At 38.4% G+C, this 26,327-nt stretch overlaps 1 protein-coding gene across 2 annotated transcripts in view; it reads left to right on the forward strand.

The window, feature by feature from the left end:
- Nucleotides 1-250: 250 nt before the first annotated feature.
- The window catches only part of phactr3a (phosphatase and actin regulator 3a), a 33,702-nt gene continuing 7,625 nt past the window's right edge, over nucleotides 251-26,327 (forward strand). Inside the window, exons 1-8 of one of the 2 annotated variants that reach the window (XM_026920384.3) lie at nucleotides 251-528; nucleotides 18,941-19,102; nucleotides 20,118-20,273; nucleotides 20,795-21,013; nucleotides 21,101-21,320; nucleotides 21,710-21,852; nucleotides 22,217-22,370; nucleotides 26,143-26,198. In XM_026920384.3, the coding sequence (XP_026776185.2) occupies nucleotides 429-528; nucleotides 18,941-19,102; nucleotides 20,118-20,273; nucleotides 20,795-21,013; nucleotides 21,101-21,320; nucleotides 21,710-21,852; nucleotides 22,217-22,370; nucleotides 26,143-26,198 (1,210 nt within the window). In that variant the 5' untranslated portion in view covers nucleotides 251-428. Of the gene's footprint in view, nucleotides 529-15,720; nucleotides 16,383-18,940; nucleotides 19,103-20,117; nucleotides 20,274-20,794; nucleotides 21,014-21,100; nucleotides 21,321-21,709; nucleotides 21,853-22,216; nucleotides 22,371-26,142; nucleotides 26,199-26,327 lie in introns of those variants that run through there. The other variant, XM_053240853.1, reaches the window with a different exon arrangement.

The raw sequence follows: 26,327 nt of genomic DNA on the forward strand, positions 1-26,327 counted from the left end.
CACTGCCATGATGTAGGGCTCGTTCAGCTGTGCACATACAGTCTGTGCCATTTAAATCAAACTCCCATTAATAACGGCTCATAAAAATATAAACCAGAGCTCGCGCTGTCCTTCACAGTGGACAATAGCGTTACTCATATAACAATAGCAGCTCCTGAAAAGCCGCGCACTCTCTCTCCCTCCCTAATCTCCAGTCTCTCTCTCTCTCTCTCTCTCACACACACACACACGCACGCACGCGCGCGCGCGCGCACGCACACACTGCCTGCGCTTCCACTACAAGCATGCTCGCCGGATGCTTGGCCCGAATCTCTTCGCCTTCACCTTCTCTGTGAGCTGACCTTGACTGCCTTTTACACTTTCACACATTTTTTTTTTTTATTTATTCTTTTGATTATTTATAATTCCTGCGCTGTACCGCGTCCTCCATGGCTTCCTCAGACGACAAATGCATGCTGCACAGAGGCAGGTCTCAAAGTGACCCGAACATCCTCAGCGAGTCGGGCATCGATTCCACACACAGTGCAGGTGAGCTAATGCGATTTCTTCTCGTCTTCGGAGGCCATTAGCGCGCGCGCTGAAAGGCGACTCGCGTTTCAGTCCGCGCGCGCGATGGACTCTCTAACCGGCGTTCAAGAGCCTTTCACTTAAGCGGTGCTGATGTTGCGAAACGGAGAGCGCGAGACCGTTGAGAACGAGGCGAAATTAAATCACCAGGCTGATCCCCGAGCCCAGGCTTGGCACAAAAAAAAAAAAAAACCAACAACACAAATCAATGCACATCATGCAATCATGCACTGCATGTGATAATAATATGATTGTGTTATGAATGTCACTCTCTCCTTCCATAATGAAGCAGACTGAACGGCTTGTGCTGCTTTGTATTTGCAGTGAAGAGAGCCATAGGTATCCTTTGTCTTTCTATAGTGCCACAGGCTATCATCTCTCCTAATATAAGATCAGGATTGTTTAGGAAATACAGAATAATGGTTACATATTAAGCTGTAGGAATGGCTGGGGATCTGATGCTATTTGTTATCACTTGTCAGCTGTGCATTGTTGCCTCTATAAGGATGGAGGAAGTGGATGAATGGAATAAGTCAGTCAGGATGAGGTTGAGGATGAGGATGGGTGGAAATTGGGCTTCACTCACTGAAGAGCACTTTTCAGACATAAACGATGTCTACGTCGTTCTATCCACGTCGTTTTTAACCTCACTATCGTCCTGTCTGATGCGCAATACGCAGCCCATGTATGTTATAATGTAGCATAAAGATCCTTAATGAAGTTTTAGTAATACAGTGACTTGCTTTTCCCTCCAGAACAGGGTATTCTGAGCAACTTGAAGCACGATTGCTTATTAATTGGCATATGTAAATTTTGGGAATACTCCTTGCAAAATCATATTCTATGCTATTAACTCATATACATGCATTCGTAAATCTAAGTCATGCCATCCGTTTAAACAAATGAATCCTGGTTGTGACCTCAGTGGTAATGAAGCAAGGCCCTCTTGTTCTGGCACACTTGACACTCAGCAGGTGTCCAGCACAAAGACACAATTGTAATGCATCCCAGTTTGTTAGTCTGAGTATGTAGGCATGGACAGTCTCTTTCCCCTAGTCTTGATAAGTATGGCTTATTACACCGTGTGACCAACAGAAGAGACGTGTTTGGGTAACACTGCAGTTTCGGCTTGATTATGTTGCTCGCATCTATCCCACAAATAGCAAAAGCAAAATAGCAAAAGCAAAAATACCCTGGAAAGTGACTTTGTTCAACAATCTGGCAAGCAGACCTAGTATTAATGTCAACCCTAGTGACAGTCAGCTTCATATATGTCATACATGACAGTTTTCATTCAGGGGTGTGCATGACTCACAGAAAGCCGTTTAATCTGTGATATTCTTGGGGAATTATGATTAACGCTTAATATTTCTGTGCAATGCGCCATTCTCTTCTCTGGCTAGAAGGCTACTCTCTATTTCCCTAATTATGCATTTGATTATGTATGGTTCATAGAAATTATAATTTATTATAAGTGCCAGAAAAAAATCACAGATGCCAGAAGTGATTAGAATGAAGCTGAGAGAAAGAGAGTAATGGAGTGAGTCTTCTGAGGTTTGATAATGACCCTTGGTTCTCATTGACTTACGCTAGTATAAGGTAATGTGGGTAATGCATCAGTTTCTCCCTCGACTAAGTGCTAATTAATTAAACAGCATAAAATCCACATGCCAAAACTCTCTCATGCACTTTATGTGTGCTAGAAACTTGCTGCAGCATTGGAGCAAAGTTTTCAGTGCTTGCTGTTATCAGTACAGTGAAGTTCTTTAACGGTTGTTGTTCCTTCTCCTGTGGGAGCTCCTGGTTTAGGGAAAATCTCATAATGAGGCTAACACTATGTAACATCTCATAATGAATCGTGGTCGTCATCATTTCCAGCTTTGTGTCATACATGCATCATGGCTCTGCTGATCGGTTCTCTGCTCTTGAATAAGTACATGCAATATCTTGAGCATAAATATCAAATTTAAGCTTGGTTCCTGAGGACCTCACAGTTATTTATTTTTAGTCTGGATTCTCTCATTAAAGTGCCTTCGGTTCGGTTCACAGAGGACCTCCTGCTACATTCTTGAGCATTTTGCCTTTATTAAAGGAAGCAGATGAGCCCATTTGCAGGAAAAGCTGGACTGAATGACAGAGAAGACAGGTGAAAAATGTCAGGTTGCAAGGTGTCAGAATGAACAGCAGCGCATGTAGGAGGACTCTTGGGCTGCTGCCAGCAAATGCCTTAAAATAGATGATTTTTGTTTTCTTCAGCTTTTACATAGATCTGAACACATGGAATGTGACTGAACACAGTCCACACTGAATTTGAGTGGAATTTGGGACATTTAGTTACAGATTATAATGAATGATAACCTTAGAATTATTATACAGTCTGATACGGAGAATATCAGGATGATTAGGATGCTCATCTATTCATAGAGGTAGCACCATATACTATGTAAGATCACTAATTACTACCTAATGAAACATAAACTCTGTTTTCCTGAGGCAATATTTATATGGTGGTAATTATGGTGCTGAGGTTCATGAAACCATGTATGGCAAAAGACATCATTAAAACCCTGTTAAGTGCCTTTTAATTGAGGTTCTCCTGAAATGCTGCTGTATGTAGGTGTTTTAATGGCCGTTCCTGGAAATATTTCTCTTTTGGGACTGAATTTAATACAGATTTGTCACTAGGGCCTGTGTCCCTGAGTGCTGGTCAGAAATGCATCCTGGCCATTTTTCTCCTAGCGGTGGGCTATGACTCATCACTTGCTTCTAAAACCACTCGAAAGAGAGAGGTTCACTGGTTCACTATAGCAAGGTGCTGCATAATGTGTGACAGAATGTGCAATTCAGACGTCTGCATTCAGTCTGATCCTTAATCACTCACTTTGTCTATGTGAGTCAGTGATTTATGTCTATTTGTTCTATTTTTACATCCCCACCCCAGAATTTATATCAGTTTATGTTGGAGAAATGAGAAAGGTTGCTTTTTCACTCGACCTGGTCGTATTGGATTTAATCATAAATCTTTGTGTTTTCTATTTAACCCATCTTTTTTTTTTTAGCAAGATTTATAAAATGTCATTGTGGGGAATTTCTGTCAACCTGTTTTACAGCATAATGGATTCATAGTGAACTGAGGATGCTGAGCTGTGAAAGATGAGATCATAGATTCACTAGGGTCAGCAGGTGTCATGATGCAGCTTGTACCCTAATATAGCAGACACAATGCAATATTGATGGGAAAGTGACAAAAATATCTGAGTTGCTCAGGAGGTACTCTTTATCTGAACAGGGGGTGCTGCCATTAACTAATGTAAGTAAATATTCATGGCCTTCAGCAGAGAACAGGCCTGAAATGCACTTAAGAATCCAATCAGTGAAAAGTAGGCAAAACAATGCTGTGTGAGGTCTATATAAAACCTAGATATTAAAAGCTTTCAACTCATGAACAGATGATTTATACAAATATGTAACACCTTAAAGTCTTTATTTATTATTCTGTTATTCATAACTGATTTTATTCAGTAACTAGTATGAATTATACAGTAATTGCAGTGAAACTAATAGAAGACTGACAAATGTAAATCTGGACCAGCTGATGCTTAGCGTTTTAGTTTTTTTTTTTTCTTTTTTTGTTTGTTTGTTTCATTATTTTTTATTGTTATGGTTAATAATGTAGCATCTCAAACTTTCCAAGTCATAACTCCCATTCTTCTTTTCCTTATGAATGCATGAGTGATGCAGTGTATAGTCTACTATACACGAGGAGCTCTTTTCCTGTTCCATTGTAGTTCGCTGGCTTCCGTCTTTTTTCAGGTGTGAAAACAGAACAAAACAACAAGCTCAGCAGCTTCCCTGGAGATGTAGCAGGGAGCAGATTAAGTGTTTGACAGTGTGTCTTTTTCTGCTGTGTGTGTGAGAGAGGATAGGAGGAAGTAGTCTTATGTAGCTAGATGTCATCGCCTCTCTGATTCAGATTTCGGAGTATCAGGGATTCTCTCCTTGGCTGCCACTTAAAATCAGGCTATCTAGCCAAACAGATTTTTAATAAACATGCCATATACATAGTCATTTTCATTGGATAAAACCTATTTTGAAACTCTTCAGTGTTCCTCAAACCAATGGTTTATCATATATATCATATATCAGTTTCAAAATAGACATTACAGATGACAGTCTTATAAATAATTTACAAAGCTGCCACTAGTTTTTATTAACTCTGTCTGTCAGTAAGCTGAAAAGAAGCAGTCTTTTTATTTATTGGTATCCAAAGTTTACTAGATTCTTGGATGAACATAGAGTTTGCACTGAATGTGTGTGTGTCTGAAAGAGATGGAGTAGGCTCCTGAGTGGCACAGTAGGAAAGCTCCAAAAGATGCCCCAGCCCACTGAGACCAGGAGTCCAAGAGTGCATAATTGGCCGTGCTTTCTGGGTGGGAGGGATGGCATTACTCACTTTCCTGTAATCAGAGTGACCCTAGCCAATTATAGGCACCTACGAACTCATGTATGAGGAAGAGGGCAGTTAGCGCTTTCGTGTGTCTTGAAGGAAGCAAATGTAAGCACATGTAAGCCCTCAACCTCCCTGGTTGTTAGCTGTTATATAATAGGGGAGAAACAGCTAGTGGGAGGGAATAGTTAAAGAGTTAAAATAAAAAAAAAGAGAGATAGAGAGATAATTGTTAAATAGAATTTAGGATATAAATATCAGGATATATACAGAATCATGATATAAATATAATCAGCATCTGTTGATTATAGCTATTCATTTTAAAATCTGCTGCTTTTTATCCCACAGCAGCTGCTAATATAACCATTTAAACCCACTGATCTAAGGTATATAGTGGTATGAATGGATGGCTGTATGTAAAGTATCTCATAATAACACACCCGAGCATTACAGATGTGTGGGTATTTTTCTCCACTTAATGTTTGGATCTGTTTAAAAGGCTTCATGTGCTTTGGACTAAAGTTAAATTTCCAGAATATTGCAAAGTGCAATTCTGCTTTGGTAGGAGCTTCTGTATGTCTTAGCAGGTCATGCCTTGGAGATTATTTTGGCATTCATGAGATGAAGGCTTTAAAATATTTAATCAGTTAACTATTATTAAAAGTACTAAGCAGCTTGATACCCAACAGACTGCTGGGAGAATCCTATGATTCATCAGTTTATGCGGTTTGTTAAAACACAGTACACTCAGCGGTGCAATTAGAAATTCAGTGGACTCACCATGCTTCTAACAAAAATATGATACACTCCATGTCAAATCTGAGAAATAGTCCTTCTTATAACTAAGTGTGTTGCTAGAAATGTGCAATATAAAATATAAACTGTCATCTTTCACAATTACTACAATGACTACAACTCCTTATTAGATTTGGGGTAGCATGCCTAAACATCCACAATGAGTTTGTTTGAGTATTCCTATAAATATGGTCAAGAACCAAGAGTAGCCTTGACATATCCCTTCCTGAGGGCCACATTGTAAATATCGAAAAATGGAAACAGTCAGTAAATAAGCAGGTATTGCTGTCTTAATGTAGCCTCAAGGTCCAACACATCTTTTTATAGTGCAACAGGCAGGCAGAGGGGAAAAACACTCTTAGAGAGTCTGGTGAAATCTTCGTGGAGAGAGTCTGTCATGGCTGATCAGCGATCAGTGGTGACCTTCAAAAGATGCATTGCCGTAGCACTTTGCATCCAGTTACAATAGGGCTAATATTGACTGTAGGTGAGGGATGTGATGAAGCTCTTTTCTCCGAGCATAGAATGTTCCGGAAATGGCATTGTCTATTCACAGGCTGATTCATAACAGTTCATAGTCGTCGACATTAGCAGGGCTCTGCTGGGTGGTAATGATTCAGTAGATGGTGAAGTCACCCGCTGAGGCACTGTATGTGTTAAACTGTAAGGGCATGACTGTGACGCAGCCTAAAGAGAATAGGATAGAGCTTGAGCTTAGGAGAGACACAGACAGTGTGTGAGCGAGGAAGGGTGGGGGGAGAGGAATGAAGAGGGGGAAGGGAGGCAGAAAGGAACAATGACGAGAGAGAGTCTGGTGGAAATTACTTTTAAGTTACTCATAAGCAGCCTATATAGAATCACTGCACAAATATAAGAGTGTAAACAGTGGACATGATTCTGAATATACTTCTGTTTAACCCCCAGTGGGTTTTATTAGACGTGTTCAGCAGCTAAAACTGATTGAAACTACACTGGGTGTTCATGCTGCATCATGCTGTATCACTACACTGTAATCAGATACTTTGCAAATTGTAATTGTTCATATTTTCGATGTGTATGTATAAAAACTATGACTTGCTTTATTTATTTTTTTAGTGAATGAAGCACTGAGAGTAATACTTACAGCCTGCTCATTCATCCAAACACCTACACAGACACAGATTTCAAGTACAACCCACTCAATAGCATTCTAGTATTTCTGGTTCTCTTGTAGTAGCATTGAGATCGAATGGTGTGAGCAAGAAGAAGCTCATTCTGTACATCAGCTGTGGGGGTTTCAGCACCATAGAGAGCACCACAGGCAACCAGATTACTAGCACAAATAGTCACAGACACACTCACACACTGTAGGAAAATGTACTTAGAAAGGGTTCCAAGCAGAACATTTTAGGAAGCTAAGCACCTTTAATCCAAAAAATAATAATAAAAAAACCTAAAACTACAGTAGTGATAACTGTTTTTGAGTATCTCTGACCATGTTTTATAAGATAAGATACTCTCATACTCTGGGCAGGATCTCTAAACATCCCAGTGTGTCTTTCTTAAAATGTGTTAAATATAGTTGAGTTGAGGAATAGATTATACTGGCATTTTTTAATGCATTTTGGACTTCACATTTCTGTGTATCACTTTAAATTTATCTATGAAGCATTGATATTCAGTCTATTATAGTGACTTGCCACTTAGTTTTAATACTGCAACAACAGGCTCCACTGTTAAAAGATGACTGGCTCTTACCTTGTAGTTGTTTTGTCTTGTTTTCCTTTTTTATACTCCTTTTTGCCTAGTGACCATTAGAAGATAATGAGTTATGATGCACTGAGTTTACCGAGGTAGGAAACTGATTGTATTAAATCCTGTTTTCCTTAATTTAGTTATGTAACTTATGCAAAAGCAGATCATTTACCTCAAATGAACCCTTGGCATTAGATTTCCGAGAAACACTTGAGTGAACTCAACAAATAAGATTTTACAGTGTATGTGTTTTAGGATTGGCCTGATTCAATTTAGAGGAAATGACAACAGAGTGTTCTATATGAGAGCCCTCCCACCTGATTTTGCCTGTTTTTATCAGTACTGAGTGAGGACACAAAAAGCTAAGAGAGAAAAATAGTGTTTGTTATAGACTTAAAAGACTGAATCTGTTACCAGATATACAGTTGAAGTTTGTATACACCTATAGGCTAAAGATGTTCAGTCTCAGTTTTTCATAACTCCACACATTTCATGTTACCATACATTTCCTGTGTTAGGCCAATTAGGGTATCTACTTCATTTTCATAAGAGGTAATTTCAATATAATGGCAACGAGACAGATTTGTTTCAGCTTTTATATACTATAGCAGATTTTAAGTGGGTCACATGTTTACATACACTTGAATAGTATTCAGTGGCATTGACTTTTAATTGCGTAATTTAAATCAAACACTTGGGGTAGATTTCAACAAGCTTCTCATACTACTTTGCCAGAATTTTTGCCCATTCCTCAGTCAGGGTTGTGGGCCTCCAAATATGTTTTTTCAGTTCAGACCACAACATTTCTATGGGATACTTTAATTTTGTTGTCTTTAAGAAATTTTGTTACAACTTTGTAGGTATGCTTAGTAATATTGTCCTGCTGGAAGACCCAGTTGCGACCAAATTTTAACTTTCTGACTAACGCCTTGTGGTATTGACTCAGTATTTCTAAATAATCCTCCTTCTTCATGATGCCATCTATTTTCTGAAGTGCACCAGTCCTTTTTCTAGAAAAACGTCCCCATGATCTCATGATGCTTCTCCTCCATACACAGCGCTGTTCATTATGGACAAACAAACTGTTTCATCTAACCAGAGAGCATTCTTTTAAACTTCAGTATGGCTTTGTTTTATACTGGTCTTGGAGTAGGGACGTCTTCCTTGCATGACAGCCGTTTAGGTCGTGGCGACGTAGGGCACTCTTGATATTGTATGTACAAACTTTGTACAACTCCTTCACCAGTTCCTTTGTTGTTGTCTTGGGATTCAGTTGAACCTTTTGGACCTAAGTTCGTTCATCCCTGGGAGATAATTTGTGCCTCCTTCTAGAACATGGCAGTGTCTGTGTGGTCCCAAGATTTTTATATTTACATATAATTGTTTGTACAGTTGCTTGTGGTACCATCAGTTGTTTGGAAATTGCTCCTAAGGAGGCACTGCTCCTTTTTCTGAGATCTTGGCTGACTTGCTTGGAATTTCCCGTGGTATTAAGGGCAAAAAGGCACTGGCTCTCAAGGAAGGCCCTTAAATACAGCCACTCCCAATGAACTCCTAACTATAAAAATTGGCAAATCAGAAGCTTCTAAAAGTCATTACATCAGTTTCTGGAATCTTCCTGACTGTTTAATGAGACAGTCAACTTGGTGTATGTAAACCTCTGACCCACTGGAATTCTGGTATATTGAATTAAAACTGAAATAAATCTGTCTAATCAATTGTTTTTAAAATGACCCCTGATGTAAACAAAGTAGGTGTAGCAGAAGTACTTGACTTGCAAAAAGAAATGTGTGTAGTTGTGAAAAAAATTAGATTGATTATCTTTAGCCTGGGTGTGTGTAAAACTGTCGCCTAAACTGTACAGTATAAAGACATATAAAACTAAAACTCCTGTGTACATTAAGAAAGTAAAAGGCTTGAGGGACATTTATATAGGATCTTTCTATCAACTGGCAAAGTTCATTAATGTGAAAAACTGACAACAGGTCTGAGGTTTAAAGTTTATTATTATTATCATTATTATTATTATTATTATTATTATTGTAGTAGTAGTAGTAGGAGGAGAAGGAAGAGGAGGAATAGGCAGAGGAGGAGGAGTGGGAGTAAGAAGAGTAGGAGTAATAACCAGTAACCCATGTGGGTGCGTATCCATGTGTATCAGTGTAGGACAGGTAAACAATCAAAACACTAAATACAGCTCCATATAAAAAACTATGATCATTGTTATTTAAAATAATCTAAAGTTAGTGTATAAATGACTGCACTAAAAAGCTTTATTTAGCTCATTTATCATTTAAAGGTGTTTACTATTAACCTTCTTTGTTACAGGTTCAAACCTTTGATGTCTCTGGTTTAAAGGTTAAGAGAAAATGAACGGATGCTTTGAGAACATTTGCTGTGCAATGACTTTACCCAAATCTTTGAACAACATAACTCTTTAGTACTTCAGGTGGTAAATTAGAAACTGAAAACACAGGGGAAAAGATAGAGACAGTGTCAGTCTCTGCCCTGTTCCTTCTTACATGGCAGATAAAACTTCCTATTTACAGATGTTCACAACTGTTGTTACTCTCAGTAAACCCTGACACTCTCTGACTTTCATAGATATTTGTTCCGTTGTATTTATATTACGGGTGCAACAGTGCGATAACCGCAGAACCCAATATCAAAGCTTGGGTATATCACAGTATCCTCTTACAGCTTCACATTTTCAAACTGGATGGCATTTAATGGCATATAACATTGCAGTGTCAGTGCTGGTATTAAATTATTTTGTCAGGAACACTTCTAAAATGGACTTAAGAAGGCTGCTCTTATCTTTGAGCAGCCTATAAAATAATGGAGAAATGCAGAAATTTTACCAGGCATGTTTACAATTTAAAAAGTGTACTATTCTGTTTAAATCTAGTGCTACACATGGAAATGTGATGTCACATGCCCAGTAGCATAATGGAATTGCTATAGCTATTTCAAATATTCTTTTAATGCTATCATACTGATCTACCATCACACCCCTAACTCAAAAATTTCTACTGGAAGAATGTTCCAGACTTTGTCTCGTCTCGTTTCATCATTGATGTTCTGTTACTTCAAACTGACTCTTTGTAATGCCTTAGACCCAAGTGCAAGTATCATCAGCGACTCATTTTATTATTTGTTCCACTTGGAGACTTCATATGGATACTATACCAGAGGCGGTTTTCTATGGACAGATGGCTGCACAGTTGTTGAGCTCGGGGGTAAATGACTGAAAGAACAACAAGTTTTCAGCTTTCTTGCAAAAACCTCTAGGTATCTCATGTCCTGAAAGGTACAGTTGTACAGTAGGTAAGCTAAACATAGCTTGTGAATATGAAAAAATATTTGACAAATAATGCAAAACATAAGAAAGTGTTAAAATATATACAATTAATAGAAAAATACACAGTCTTGTTTGAAATGCTTTAGCAAAACATGATACAACAACTCACAGCAGTTGGCAGCTTCCATGATGGACCGAAATATAAGACATGCATGGCAGTCTGGGATTTTCCAAGTTAAAAGCTTAGTTTTGTCAGATGAAAGTAATAGTGGAGGCAGGAAATACATTTGTAGTGGGTTCTTTGGCATGTCTTCAATATTAAAAGCACATTTCATTATTGTGTTATTAGATATTCATAGCTTGAGGTTTTGATGCTCTCAGGCCTATAGACTGAGTCAGTACTAATGTAGGCTGTAAAGTTACGTTGATCCATCAATTAGGCCAAACTAGGGAGTGCTATATATATATATATATATATATATATATATATATATATATATATACAGTCAGGTCCAGAAGTATTTGGACAATGACAGAGTTTTTGTGATTTTGCCTTTATACACCACCACAATCGATTTGAAATAAAACAATCAAGATGTGATCGAAGTGTAGGCTTTCAGCTTTATTTTAAGAGGTATAAAAATATGGCATTTGCCATTTAGGAATTACAGCCATTTTCAACAAAGTACCTCCATTTTCATGGGCTCAAAGGTATTTGGACAACTGCCTGACAAGAAGTTAATTGACCAGCAGATAAAAGGTCTGGAGGTGATATCAGGTACTGAGTTGGCATTTGGCAGCTGTTTGACTGGAGCTACCAATATGAAGTCCAAGGAGATCTCAATGCAAGTGAAGGAGGCCATCATATAGATAGATAGATAGATAGATAGATAGATAGATAGATAGATAGATAGATAGAGATGTATGAATACACTTTTCCCCTCTGAAAGTATTGGAACCGCAAGGCCAAAAGATGAATATGAGACAATAGATCAGAATTTCAGGTTTCATTTCCTGATATTTCCATCTAGATGTGTTAAATAATTTAGAACATGCACTTCAATTGACAGTCTGCCCAATTTTTAGGTGAGAAAAGGTATAGGAACATATAGTCTTACAGTAAATTAAAGTAAATAGCACTTAATATTTGGTCGCATATCCCTTGCTTACAATAACTGCATCAAGCCGGTGACCCACTGACATCACCAAACTGTTGCATTCTTCTTTTGTGATGCTTTTTTGGCTTGTACCACAGCTTCTTTAATTTTTAAAGAAGGGAATGGGTTCTCACTCCAGGTGAGAACCCATGTATGTATGCTCAGTTGGGTTAAGGGTCTTGTGCTTGAATTAGCCAGTCTAAAACCTTCCCTTTTTCCCCTGATGAAGTCCTTTGTTGTGTTGGCAGTGTGTTTTGGGTCATTGTCTTGCTGCGTGATGAAGTTCCTCCCAATTACATTAGATACATTTCTCTGTAAATTGGCAGACAGAATGTTTCTGTAGACTTCTGAATTCATTCTGCTGCTACCATCATGAGTTACATCATCAATAAAGATTAGTGAGCCCATTCCAGAAGCAGCCATGCAAGCCTAAGCCATGACACTACCTCCACCATAGTGGACCGATGAGCTTGTATTGTTTGGCTCATGAGCAGAGCCTTTCTTTGTCCACACTTTGGCCTTTCCATCACTTTGGTAGAGGTTAATCTTGGTTCCAAAACTTTTGTGGCTCATCTCTGTATTTCTTTGCGAATTCCAATCTGGCCTTCTGATACATACTGCTGATGAGTGGTTTGCATCTTGTGGTATGGCCTCTATATTTCTGCTCTTGGAAGTCTTCTTTGAATGATGGATTGTGATATCGTCACCCCTGCCGGTTGTTGGTGATGTCACTGACTGTTGTTTTTGTATTTTTCTTCATAGCTCTCACAATGTTTCTATCATCAGCTGCTGTAGTTTTCCTTGGCCGAACTGATCGATGTCTGGTTTTTAAGTTGTTAACCCGTGCTTTCTTTCTTTTTCAGGACATTCCAAATTGTTGTATTGGCTATGCCCAATGCTTGGTCAGTGGCTCTGATTAATTTACCCTCATTTCTCAGCTTCAAAATAGCTTGCTTTTCTCCCATAGACAGCTCGCTGGTATTCACGTTGGTTAATCCTTTTTAACAACAAATGCAGTCTTCACAGGCAAAACCCAGTGCTCAAACCAAGAGTAGACACTCAGAGCTATTAACTGTTTAAATAATCAATCAAACAGGGCATACCTAGGCAACAAGAAACACCTGTCAGTTGCATGTTCCAGTATTTTTGATCACTTGAAAAATGGGTGGGTTCAAACAAAAGGTGCCATTTACTAAGTTGTTTAATACATATATATGTAAATATCAGGAAATGAAAGCTGAAATTCTGATCTGTCATCTGTTGATCTCAAACCTAAATGTCTTCAGTGTATAGCAAAAACAAAAGAATTGGCTTTGCTGTTCTTATACTTTCAGAGGAGACTGTATTTTTTTTGTGGATATCTTAGAGCTTATGGTCACAACAGCACAACAGGAGTACCTGGTACTTATATGCCACTCTTTTTTTTTTTTTTTTTTAACCATTTTTATAATTCTGTTATTTTTTCTTTTGTTAGATTGGCACAGACATAAAGGTCACAGAAAGGCTGCTGTCTGGCCAGACCTTATCTCATAATCTCATACACAGACAAGGTGGTCAATGCAGCACAGAGGGAGTGTCTATTGTGGCTCCAGTCAAATGTTAACTCCTGATGCAGCTCTCTCTGTAGAGAATATTTTGAGACACAATGCCAATCTGCCCTCGGTCAGGTCAGCCGCTACCAACACTGTAACACATCTTTGGCTCAGCTAACAAAAAGAGATGGCCATCCTGACTGTGATAGCCAAGACCACAATATTAAGCCATGCAGTCAGTAATGAATTGAATAAGTCACTCTCTTTCATCTCTGGTGTGGCATTACAATAACAGCCTCTCAGCATTTGCGTAGCATGGCCTCAAAGGCTGAGAATGAATGAATAGATTACACAGGCATCAAAGTATAACCAGCCAGCCAAAAGCTATTCTGTTATGGAGGCTCTCTGCTAATGACTTCTCAGTCCTGCAGATTTTTTATTCTGGTTCATTTTAAATAGCGTAACTAACCTGTGCATATTATATGTGATATGAGGTCATGTGTGGGTAGGAAATCCTGTATATGTAGTGAGATAAACCTGATACAAGAGCACATTGCAAGGAAAATTTTTACTGAATTGAAACTCATATATAGTATAAATGGTGTCTACACATCTAATGTTTGGCAAATTCATCTTAAATATGTACTTTTATATATTACTGCATATTTAGGTTTACTTACAGTATGTATACTTTAAGACACAAATTAAATATTTTACACAAAAAAGCATTTGAATACAACATATTTAATCAAAAATTTTAACTAAACAGTGTCATATAACCCGTGTGAGTAAATTGTTTTTGGCTAAATGGTTAGCAAATGCAAAAGAGTATTTTTAGGATGCTGATTTGCTGACATAGCTCTAAGCATAAGACACTGCATTCAACTGGGAGTGCAGTCTTTCTTTGGTCTGTCTGTATTTTCTAGTTTTTAGTACATAATTAGTCAGAGTGAAACGAATAATGTTCCTTGGAAGAAAAAAAAAGTCAAATGCCTTTTTAAAACTAATGTAGGTTAATACTCCTTTTGTCTATTAAGTGTATGATTGTCTGGCATTTAATTCTAATGAATGTATATATTTACAGCCATACAGCTGTGGCATTTCAAGGAGGCCATAATCAAATTCTCTAAACACATACACTCTTTAAGGGTATGACTAATTCATTTTACTTCGTAGATATACGAAGCATCTTATACCCCATACATCACAGGACCACCACTGAATAGATTACTTGGGTGGTGCATTACATACAGGATACATCAGGCACAGCAGTGTTGTTGGAATTTTTAAATACCTCAATGTCACTGCTGAATTAAGGATAGTCTGCCAAACAAAAAAATGTCCTGCTAATGTCCAGCTAACAAGTAGTCCTTTGGTCAGAAAGTACCATTGATTGAACGGATATAAGACGATTAATGCAAATTGGGCATGGAAAAAAAGATTAACTATGCTACCTAACCAACATGTTAGATGTATCTAATACAATGGTCAGTAAGTGTATAAAACCGCAGCAATGTTGCTACACCTGATAACAGAGCAGCTGCAGTGGTTATCCTTTTCCACTGATGGATGGGGTACAGAAGGCTGACAAACCTCTATGTGTATACCTACTATAATAGCTGAAAATGTGAAAATCTTGTTGAGTATTCCAGTATTCCAGTGCATTGTCACAGTATTTATTATTCTCCCTGGTATGCTGGATTCATGTGCTGACTGCTTTGGTGTGATTAAAATGCTTTGCTCTGCTCTTTGGCATCACCTTCATGAATAAACTGGTCACCCATGGATTTTTCAGACACACTGAAACACTCCCATGCACTCCCACGCTGGAATGGGTGTACCTTTTCCAGTTGTACAACATACAGTTTTTTTTTTTTTTTTTTTTTTTTTGAACTGAAGCCTAAGTTAAAATTTGAAGCAAAAAAAAAAAAAAAAGACAGAAATACTGCATTAAATGCATCTCATTTCGGCCCTACGGTTGTGACCCACCCATTTATTCTATTAAGAAGGGTGGTGTGCTTGATTGTATGTTTATTATGAATAGCTGGCTCATGATTGGCTGTTTGTGATCTTCAGCAAGCACTTCCGTATAGCAACAGCCACCCTTCTCTTTGTAGCCCCGCCCCTCCCCCCTTACCCCCCCCCCCCCCCCCCCCCCTGCTGTAGACTTTCACGTAGCAACAGCCCCTCGCGCAGCTCATTCTCGGGCTCGTTCCAAACCCGCACCCGGTTCCGTACTAAAGATGGTATCCAGATTAGATTAGATTAGATAGATAGATAGATAGATAGATAGATAGACGATAAGAATAAGTGGGCTCACAAATACATGCAGCAAATACAGTTAAACAAAACATAACATTCCCCAAAATAGATGCGCGCTATACTGCACACTTAACATCCATCTGTTGCTTATTAATGACTAAGGAGAAGCGTTTGGGATTTACCAGGTTGTTGTAGCCTATGTCCAAATAAAAAAAAGTATCGATAGAGCTATCCAAAATGGTGTCCGGGTGCTAGCAGTATGTGGTATGCAGCATATAATAAGATATGCAGCCTGCGGTTTGGGACGCAGCCTCTGTCTCGGAGGGGCGCGCGCTGCTCGGCTACGCGTCAGGAGGAGCTGTAACCATGTTAACCGCTCGCGCAGGATTTGCGGAAGCACGGCGAGCGGTGCGGTCTGTAGGGCTTGACCCGGGTCCTGTCTTTTATTTGGGCGGACGGAGCGTCTGGCGCTAGAGCCAGTCCGAGAAGACGACTATCCCCTCAGTACAGAGAGCAGTGGAGCTCTCCTGATTCACACTGACTGCCCACAAAGCGCTATTTTAGGAACAGACAGAGTTTGACTCCTTGTGTGTGTGTGTGTGTGTGTGTATTTCAATCTGAATTGCCTTGCTCGCAGTCGTGGGTGGAGAGCTGTGCTGTTATTGTGTTTATTGATTAGACTATCTATCTATCTATCTATCTATCTATGTATCTGTGTATCTGTCTATCTATCTGTTTGTCTATCTATCTATCTATCTATCTATCTATCTGTCTGTCTGTCTGTGTATCTATCTATCTATCTATCTATCTATCTATCTGTCTGTCTGTCTGTGTATCTATCTATCTATCTGTCTGTCTGTCTGTCTATATATCTATCTGTCTGTCTATCTATACTGACCATACATTGTGTTATCTGCTACACCTTCCATATACACACACATGTAAGTATTTGAAGGTACAGGACTGTGCAAAAATCTTAGGCACATGCAAAGAAATGCTGTAGAGCAAAGATGTCTTCAAAAATAATTAAATTAAATGTTTCTACAAAAAAAAATACTATAAAGAGCAGTAAACAGTAATAAATGAGTCAATATTTGGTGTGACGATCGTTCGCTTTAAAAAATATATATTAGTCTCAGGTACAGTGTGTGCAGTTTTATAAGGAAATTAGCTGTAAGTTTTACTGAGCATCTTGCAGAAGCAGCCACAGTCCTTCTGGAGACTTTGACTTGATTTTTGCTGCAAAACAAAGCAGCCTTCATTGTGTCTTTTGATCTGAAAAGTGTCTCTTATGTAATATGCTGCTTTCTTTACTGACATACAAACATTTTACTGTAACATTTAATTTTGTGCTGGAAAACTAATGTTTGGAAATCTAAAATGTTTTTGTACTGAATCAATAATGTAGAAGTCATAAAATAAAAATCTATAACAAAGTTTGTAGTAAAAAAAATGGAGTGCCTAAGACTTTTGCACAGTACTGTATACTTTTTCTAATTGTAGTCTGTATGCTGTTAGGAAAAATTTAACCACAATGACTGGAGTGGCAAGCTATGGTGGGGCAAAATACTAATTCACATCCGTAGAAAATTACATAATGTGGCTATCCCTATCTGTGTATGACCTGAGTAAGAGCCTGAGTTACACACAGAAGGCGCACAACTAAGCAACATTTGTTTGTCCTCTAGCAAGATACACAAAAGTTCATAGCTACCAATAGCTACTACTAACATTAGGCTACATCTTATTAATACACTAGCATTACGAATTCAATACCATTAACTAACGGCAGCTAATAAGGAACTGAAGAAATGCAGTGTAATGCCTCCAAATAATGAATATTGTTAAAGTAAAAAGTTTGAACAGTGTTTGCTCACCTTGTTGCTGTGGTCAGTGGGGCCAGAGAATATTCTGCGTCTGTGTTAGCTAGTTGAATTTGTTGGTTCCTGTGCAACATTTCACTTTTTGACAAACTGGACATTGTTGAAATGAGTTTTCGAATTTCTCAGGGATGTTATATCGAGCATTCTGTTATTATTCAAGCTAGCCCATTACATGAAGCTTTACCAAATCAGTTCAGTTTCACATCATAGGATATTGGTATTTGGAATGACTAAAAATAATAATAATAATAATAATAATAATAATAATAATAAATGTCTTACTGGGGTGGCTAGAAGAGCTGGTATGATTGTGTGGTGCAAGTGCATCAATCGCCAGCACTGTAGACACTTGGCCAATACACACCTAGCTCCCCTTTTCCCATGTACAGTTTGTGTTAATCATCCTGTAGCTCTTCATCAGTGGCAAGTTTCTGACATAGAACTGCTCTTGGCTGTATATTTTTGGGTAATGGACTTTTACTGACCCAGCCCTGACACTGACGTTTTTAAAAACTTTACAGCAATGCTACAAAACCTGATCAGTTCATCAGTGCCACGCACACTTGCATGCCACTGCTAAATAATATTTGATCACTGGTGGTTCTATAGTGGTACCTTCTATATAGCCTAGTATGTAAGTTCCACAGGGTCGAGAAAATAATATAAAACAGTACAGATGCTGGTGTGTCTGTAGCCCTGTAATGTCTGTGCTCAGATAGGACTGGCCCTTTTATGTGAAGAGCTCCCCTCTCATTCCCTATCGCTGACTCACATGCAGTTGGAAGTATGAGTAAACTCATTACAAACCCACTCCTACTGCCCTTCTGCAGCTCTCATGGGGCTATTGGTCATAGCTCATTATAACATTATTACCATGTTGTATAACATTGTTGGTTGCTAAATATAAACAAACCTTGCTCAGCCATGCCAAAACTGTAAGAAGCTTTCATTGCATAAATTAAACTGTAGATAAATTAAACTTTTCTGGTACACTGCTATGATACAGACATATCTTAAATTAAAACTATGCAGTCATGCCCACCCTACTGCTTCTATTTTGAAAATCAATACAGTCATTTTCATCAGGATCAGTGATGATATTACTATAGTTCTTTATTTGAACACCGACATGGTCAGTTTTCAGATATGGTTACATTGGGCATGATCAGCTTGTAACAGTTACCGGTGTGTAGAAAGCATCTGTACTGTACTCACTGTTTACTCACTGTTCTCCTCTCTCCCTCTTTGTGTGTGTGTTGTAGATGTGATTGAGCAGCAGAGGGTGATGCGCTCCAGCTGCCTGGTGAGCGGCGTGCACACTCCTCCCATCCGCCGTCACAGCAAGCTGGCTACACTGGGGCGTCTCTTCCGGCCTTGGAAGTGGAGGAAAAAGAAGAACGAGAAGATGAAGCAGAGCTCCACAGGTGAGGGATGACATAGGAGAGTCAGTTTGCTGTTTTAAAATGGTCTCATTAAAAAAAAAAAAAAAAAAAACGTTCACATATAATGAATTTGCAGAACCCAATATATACTGAATAGCAATGTACTTGAATAAGATCTATGCATACCTTAATAAATAGATTTACCTCATTTTAAGCATACTGAGTATAGCCTACTTTGTGTATAATTTAGTGATTAAAGGGGTAAATATTGTGTGAATCATTAGAAAACATTTTATACGTACATTTATAGGTGTATTTTGTAGTAGAGGTGTGCACTGAAACTGAGATCCCTCAGGACCCCCACAAAAAAGTTGTGTGAGCGAACAGTTTTTACTCTCATACAAGTGGGAGCAGACAGTGAGATATGAAGCTAGCTAGGTTCAATAGGAAATATTGTGGGCATATTTACTTTGTATGCAATTACTGACTCTAGTCCACTTGTAGTTATGCACAATATGTTAGCGCTCTTCTATCATGTCCGTCAGTGCAAAAGGACCATCAAAGGGCCACTACTGAACAGCTATTATTTAGGTGATGGATCATTCTCAGCGCAGCAGGGACAACGTCCTCAGCATCACTGCTGGGCTGAGAAAAGTCAGTCAACTAAAAATATCTAGCCAGTAGCATGCCTGTGATAATAACCGCTTATGATTAGAAGCCTATTAACACACTATGCAGGGAACTGTACTTCACAAGGTAGGTGTGTCTTATAAAGTGGCCAGGAAGCTTTTTAAAACTCCAGAACGATGCTGGCCACTTGTACCCGCACCACAGACTACTCTGTCCCTACCGTTTAAGCGTTGTTTAATTCAGATGAACCATCATAATAAATGAAAGCAAGATAAAAATAAAATGAAGGCTTTTTATATATGAGTGTGTGTCTATATAATTATATTACAACAAGCTGTGTTGCATAATTCATGGTCCCAGATAACTTACACTTAATGTTCAAGCATTAATTAGTGTGACTAATTTAAAGCTGTGTGTGTGTGTGTAGATGTGGCCTTGGCCAGTGGCCTCCATTCTCTGAATATCAGCTCTCCCATTCAGAGTGTTTCGGACGCGGAGCTCCGGCTGCCTGGCTCACATGGGCCTATCCTCAGCATCAGCAGCATGGAGTATCTCAGCTCAGAACACGAGCATCTGCCTACCGGTGAGGGCCGTTAGCGGCACATCCTAACCCATAACTCAGCATTACAACAGTGTGGCAATATGTGTCATTAATTGGAAATTTTTAAAAAAACAGATTAAAAAACCCAAACATTTAAAATAAAGGCTTCATATTATGTCTGTGTGTATAAACCTAAACACTTAATAAGCCTATACACATAAAAAATAGGCTAAAACTAGCTTATAATAAAGGTACGGAAAAAGTACTGGACATATAATATTGAAGAGATTTTTGCAAATTTGAGAGGCTTGTCAGTTTGGAGAAACATCTTCAAGACTGTAACTGTAGGTCCAGTCACCATGACTTACAAAAACTACAAATTCTTTGACTTGTATAATTGAAAACCTTCATAAACACATGTTTATGTAACTAGAGAAATTATTTCTTGCAAAAGACACACTAAGGCCAACAGGTGTCAATATTTACTTGATTTTTTTTACTACTATGGTGCCAGTTATGTGGGTTTATTGAGCTTCAACAAGCATTGCACTCTTGCCTGTCAGTTCCTGATTCCGTAGAAGATGGTGCAACAACAGAAGAGCCTAACAGCATTGAGGATGAGGAAGAGGAGGAAGAGGAGGAGGAGTCCCCTCCAGTAGATAATGATGAAGGTAGAGATGCTAATACAGAGGAAAGAGAGGAAGATGAAGATGAAGTGCCTCAAAGACAGTCTCCTCTGAGCAATCATTGCATTCAGGTCGCTCAGCTTAACGCTGAAGAAGGTGAGTTGGGTTATACTAACATAGTTTACAATTTAGAGAAATGTTTAGACAGCTGAAACTGTTTCTTATTTGCATATTTTTGTTCAGACCCTGCTAGCTTCACTCTCACAGCAGTGCCTCAGCCCAACTCATTTCTCCCTAAAGAGGTGCCCAGAGTCCTAGAAGGCCCTAGTCCTGTACTTCTCCGAGGGCCTTTCTCCAATACAGTGAGTTCACCTCATATAGGAACCCTGCATCCTCCTTTGCCCCCTAGCAGTATCATTGAGGAACTGCACCGTGCTCTGGCAACAAAGCTTCGGCAAGATAGGTGAGTGAGGATTTCCAGTCTGTTCTGCTTATCTAGTTAGCTCTATAGTGGTAGATGTGTGATGAGAGAGCAGCAGTGTGAACACAATTGCACTTATTGATTTCACTATATGAAGATCTTGTCTGGTTTTCAAGCACTTGCTTGAACAGTCTTACTCATCCAAGAGGCTGGGTTCAGGAGGTATGGTTCTGGGGTGAGAAAATGCACCATATATGAATGCACTATATTTGGGAATAGCGATGCCAGAGCACAACAGCTTCTACAGCTAAAGAAGGGATTAAGGGCATGGCGGAGGAAGATAGTAAAGCATAAACTTATGATAAGCGCTATCATAAAGGTTCTGATTGTGTATAATACATGACTATATATATATATATATATACCTGCAGTACGGAGCGAGAGCCAAGTGGGGAGGTGGAAAGCAGGAAGGAGGCAGAGGAGAATAAGGAGAACATGAGACAAAGCAACTGCTTTACTGATGCCTCAGGAATCATATACGACATCGACAGCTGGAACGAGTCTGTCATTTCTGGTAAATAACTTAAAAATACAGTATATCAATATCCATGAAGATACGCTAATCATGGAATGGCATGGGGTATTTTGTGATTTTCTTTCTTTGGCTAATACCCTCCATGACACAAATGTACTTCTTGTGTCAGGGATATAACAGTACTTCAATCAATTTGGACCATGTATATTTTCATTTACCACAAATGGATGCACTTACATTAATATGGAGGCTCATACTGGATGTGCACTTTTACTCTGAGACACTCTTTAAATATGTATGTTTAAGTTTTTTGTAGGTTTCATCAACCCCAGTTTGGGTTCCAGGAAGCAGCTTTATGTGTTATGTTGTTACACTTTAAAGTAGAGGAAGTGTTTGTGTACAGGCACATTGCCACGGCGAATGAGAAAGGAGCTGCTGGCGGTGAAGCTGCGGAATCGGCCCAGCAAACAGGAGCTGGAAGACAGGAACATCTTCCCTGTGCGCAGTGACCAGGAGAGACAAGAAATCCGCCAGCAGATTGAAATGAAGCTCGCCAAGTAAGCATTCACTATTCTGGCCCCACCATTGCAATTCTGTACAGGTCTCAAGTCTTGACGGTAGGAAGGAGTAGTTTAATCATAAAAATTGTTAAAACGAATAGATGTATCAAATGACAACGTGACAAAAACTAAAATGTTAAATACAATGTTAGCTCCAAAATGGGAAACAAAAAATTTGTCATATACAGTGATTTCAAAATAAAAGGGAAACGACTAAATGATTGCACTGCCGAGTTAAGCTATTAAGTTAATCTTGAAATGAACAAAGGTTAACACGCGGATAGCAAACGGATCACTGGTCCATATATTTGATTTGGCATAGTTTTTAGTCTGGATGCCCTTCCTGACCCAACCTTCCCCAGTTTTGTGCAATCCCAGTGGCTGAGTTCGGTTCCCTAGCCAGGAATCGAACCCAGGCCGCAGCAGTCAGAGAGCCGAGGCCTACTAATTTGATGTAAATATTATAGATTGGGATTGTAGAGGAGGTGAGGTACAAATTTTCATTTACAATAGTTTTCAAATCTTTTCATCAGATTAATTTGTGAAAATTATGTGAAGTCGCTTGTATTTTAAAGGAAACATTTAGCAGGTATATGCAGGTATATATCTTCCCTCAGACTCATCACTGGGTGATTGCAAGTACAGTATATTTCTATATTTCTATTTTTTGACATAATAGATGAGCTTAAGGCCACACTTCAGCCTCAACTTAACTCAAACTTTTGCCAATTAAGTAAATCTGACAGAGATTTAATTACCATTTACTTGAAACACATGAAACAAACCCTCTTAACAAAGTATAAAGATGGTCTGATACAATGTTTACCAGGTTATTATTTGTCTGCACCATGAGCAAAACGTCACATACATACAATATTTCCTTATTGTATATGTACTGAAAGTGCTGGAGTGAGAAAATGAATTGGCCTTATTTCTAACTGCAGGTCAAATTAAAACATAATATTTTCAATTAAGCATAGTTAGAAGAGAAGTATTAAGGTTGGCCATCATATCTATTTCAGCAGGTGAATTTTTATTTCATATCAAACACTTATACAAATATTCTTTTATATTTTGTATAACAATACGCAATGCTGTCAATACATGTAATTGTTCTTTCTTCTGGTATTTCTCACCATTGAAAGGAGCACTTGCTGTTCTGCTCACATACAAACACACATCTGTGCTGATTTTTTAGAAGACGCTGTTGATCCTTACTAGTTACTTGTTATTTTGAAAATATTTTGTACAGAATGTATGCGTGATGCATAGTATTAGACACCGCTTTGCACTGGAAGCAGGTGTGAAAGCAAAAGAAAGGAGATTTTGGTCACATAGTGCAGATATATACATACAGTACATAAAAACACTGACGTATGTGAAAACAAATAAGCACAATACTGTGTAAATGTCTTAGGCACAGGTGAAGAAATGGTGTAAAGTAAACTTGCCTTACAAATAATGCTATAAAATGTTTTCTACATAAAATAATCTTTTATAAAGAGCAATAAACAGTACTAAACTAAACAAGGTCAGTAATCAGTGTGACAACCCTTTGTGTATAAAAATACATCAGTAGTCTCAGATAGACTTTTATAAGGAAAGTGGCTGGTAAAATTTTCTAAAGATCTTGGAGAAGAGGAGTTTTGCTGCTTAGTGGTAAATGAGGATTAAAAAAGAGGTTAATAAACCATAGATGAGTAACACAGATATGAGACGGACCATTGTAGTTCAGGTTTTTCCTGGTTATTTTAAAAGCGGGGTGGCAGTTTCATATTCATAAAGGCGTTTATTATCCTCCGCCCTTCCTTGGGAGCAGATGGGAAAATGACTAAATTACACCTAGTAAACCTTAAACACTTAATAAATAACTGATTAGAGGCTCAAAAACAAGAAGAATTGGGCTTGAATCAGCATAAAAAGCAAACCAACTGAGACCCTTCAGTACAACATGGTTTCTCACAAAACAACACAGTGCAGTCTCACAACCTTACTATTTATAGCCTTGCGGTTTTCTGCACTTCTGCAGGAGTAAGACATGCATGCTATTTTTAGAGTTCACACAGATAAATAATGGCTTGCTCTGCACCATCCCTCATCTATATTAAATCTAGGAAATTGTTGCTCACTTTGGCTACTACTGGAATACAAAGCCACACAATGACCCAGTCTATTGCTCAAGGTAAACTGTATCTTAAACATCCAAAGGAAAAGACAGTCATTAATTTTTGTTATATATTGGATATCATTGGTATTTAGTCTAGATTTTGAGCATAAAGCAATATTTTTACAAATCTAAATTAAATGATATTCGTGTTCCATCATCTGGTTCATTTTAACCGTTCTTGCTGGAGACTCTATCCTGAATTTGAGCACATAAAGACATTTATTCATTCATTCATCTTCAGTAACTGCTTTATCCTGAGCCGGGTTGCGGTGAATCCGGAGCCAATCACAGCAACACTCGGCCCAGTGTGGGAGAAGCCAGTTCATCACAGGCACATCAATACAAGTTAATAATATTTACTTTATAAAATGTCCACCAGCGCTAATAATTAGAATGCATATCAACTGAATTTTATAATCTGGTTTTAGAAAGTGTCTCAAAAGCACAGGGCTTTGACCCAGAGATATAACATGCAAGAAAAATGTAGAATAATGGGAGAATATGGTAGAAGCCACAAGCCAACCATTCCTCAGCCAATATTAGGTTTATTGCTGCTGCCTTCACAAACCAAACCTTTACTTTGGTCACAACCTAACTTAATATTTCTTTTTCAGATGAAATGTGAAAATCTATTTTTTAGATCTTTTTCAGTGTAACATGTTGTGACCATGGACCCCCTTTGTGCTTCGTAGCCAGTCAAATGTTTATGGTTTAAAAAGAAATTGCGTAGATGAAATCTCTTTTAAAACCATGATTCCATTCACTGCTCCACAAGAGAGTTGTTTCTTGATACATATTTTAAATGCAAATATATGAAAGTATTTTTAACTTCTAAGAAAAAAAGGTTAGAAAACAAAGCAACATGCAGATGTCTGTTTCATCCCTTACGGTGTTGTGGGGAATGACACAGGTCAGTGTAAGGTCAGCTTCCAGGGACCCATCAAGAGTGAGTCTCAAATATACCTCATGAAATATTAATGCTGTTACATCTGTGCATTTGTGGAAATCCCCAGCAAAATTTAAAGACTTTGAGATGACTGCTTAATCATTGGTAAGGATGTCTAATATAGTAGATGGAAAGTAATATCTTTTTTTTTGGCTATTTTCTATCTTTTGTTATTAGACTATATGACTGATATTGTACATTATTCATTGTTGATAGCCTAGGCACAGCTGAACCCTCATTTGTCCAAATATTTGTTCATTTATTTATGAATTTCGAAAATATTTAGAGAATCTTTATCTAAACGATAAACTCTCCCTCTACTCCTGAGTGTACCAGTATGCGGAAATCACATGGGTAGAGTAGCTCTCGCAGATCCAGTTAAAAGAGGCTCTGCATCGACATCTGAGCTTCTGTAAGGCACGGCACGCGCTTACAGAAACATCTGTCCGATATTCTTGCATCGTTTCATCAACCAAATGTGGAGGGTATCTCAGATGAAGAATTAGTCAGATTTTGTAGGCAAGGCAGAAAGACTTTGGGCTTCAGTGTCACTTTAAGCACAGCTTCAGTGCCATAATCCCATAATTTGTGGATTCTCTTGTGGAACTCTCTTTAAAGCCCATGGTTCACAACGTGATTTCGGTTCTTTTCCGCAGGAGACTCAGTCAACGGCCGGCCGTTGAGGAGCTTGAGAGCCGAAATATTTTAAAACGTAAGTGTTATAATTATTTTTAAACAGTAGCCTAAGTGTACGAGGAAAAATATATAAATTGTTATAAAAGTTTCATATCAAGTTAAATTAAGCCTCAATCAAGCCTCGATTATCATCAAGGTATTGATG

The sequence above is a fragment of the Pangasianodon hypophthalmus genome, chromosome 16 (assembly GCF_027358585.1).
Source record: "Pangasianodon hypophthalmus isolate fPanHyp1 chromosome 16, fPanHyp1.pri, whole genome shotgun sequence".
NCBI classification, from domain to species: domain Eukaryota; kingdom Metazoa; phylum Chordata; class Actinopteri; order Siluriformes; family Pangasiidae; genus Pangasianodon; species Pangasianodon hypophthalmus.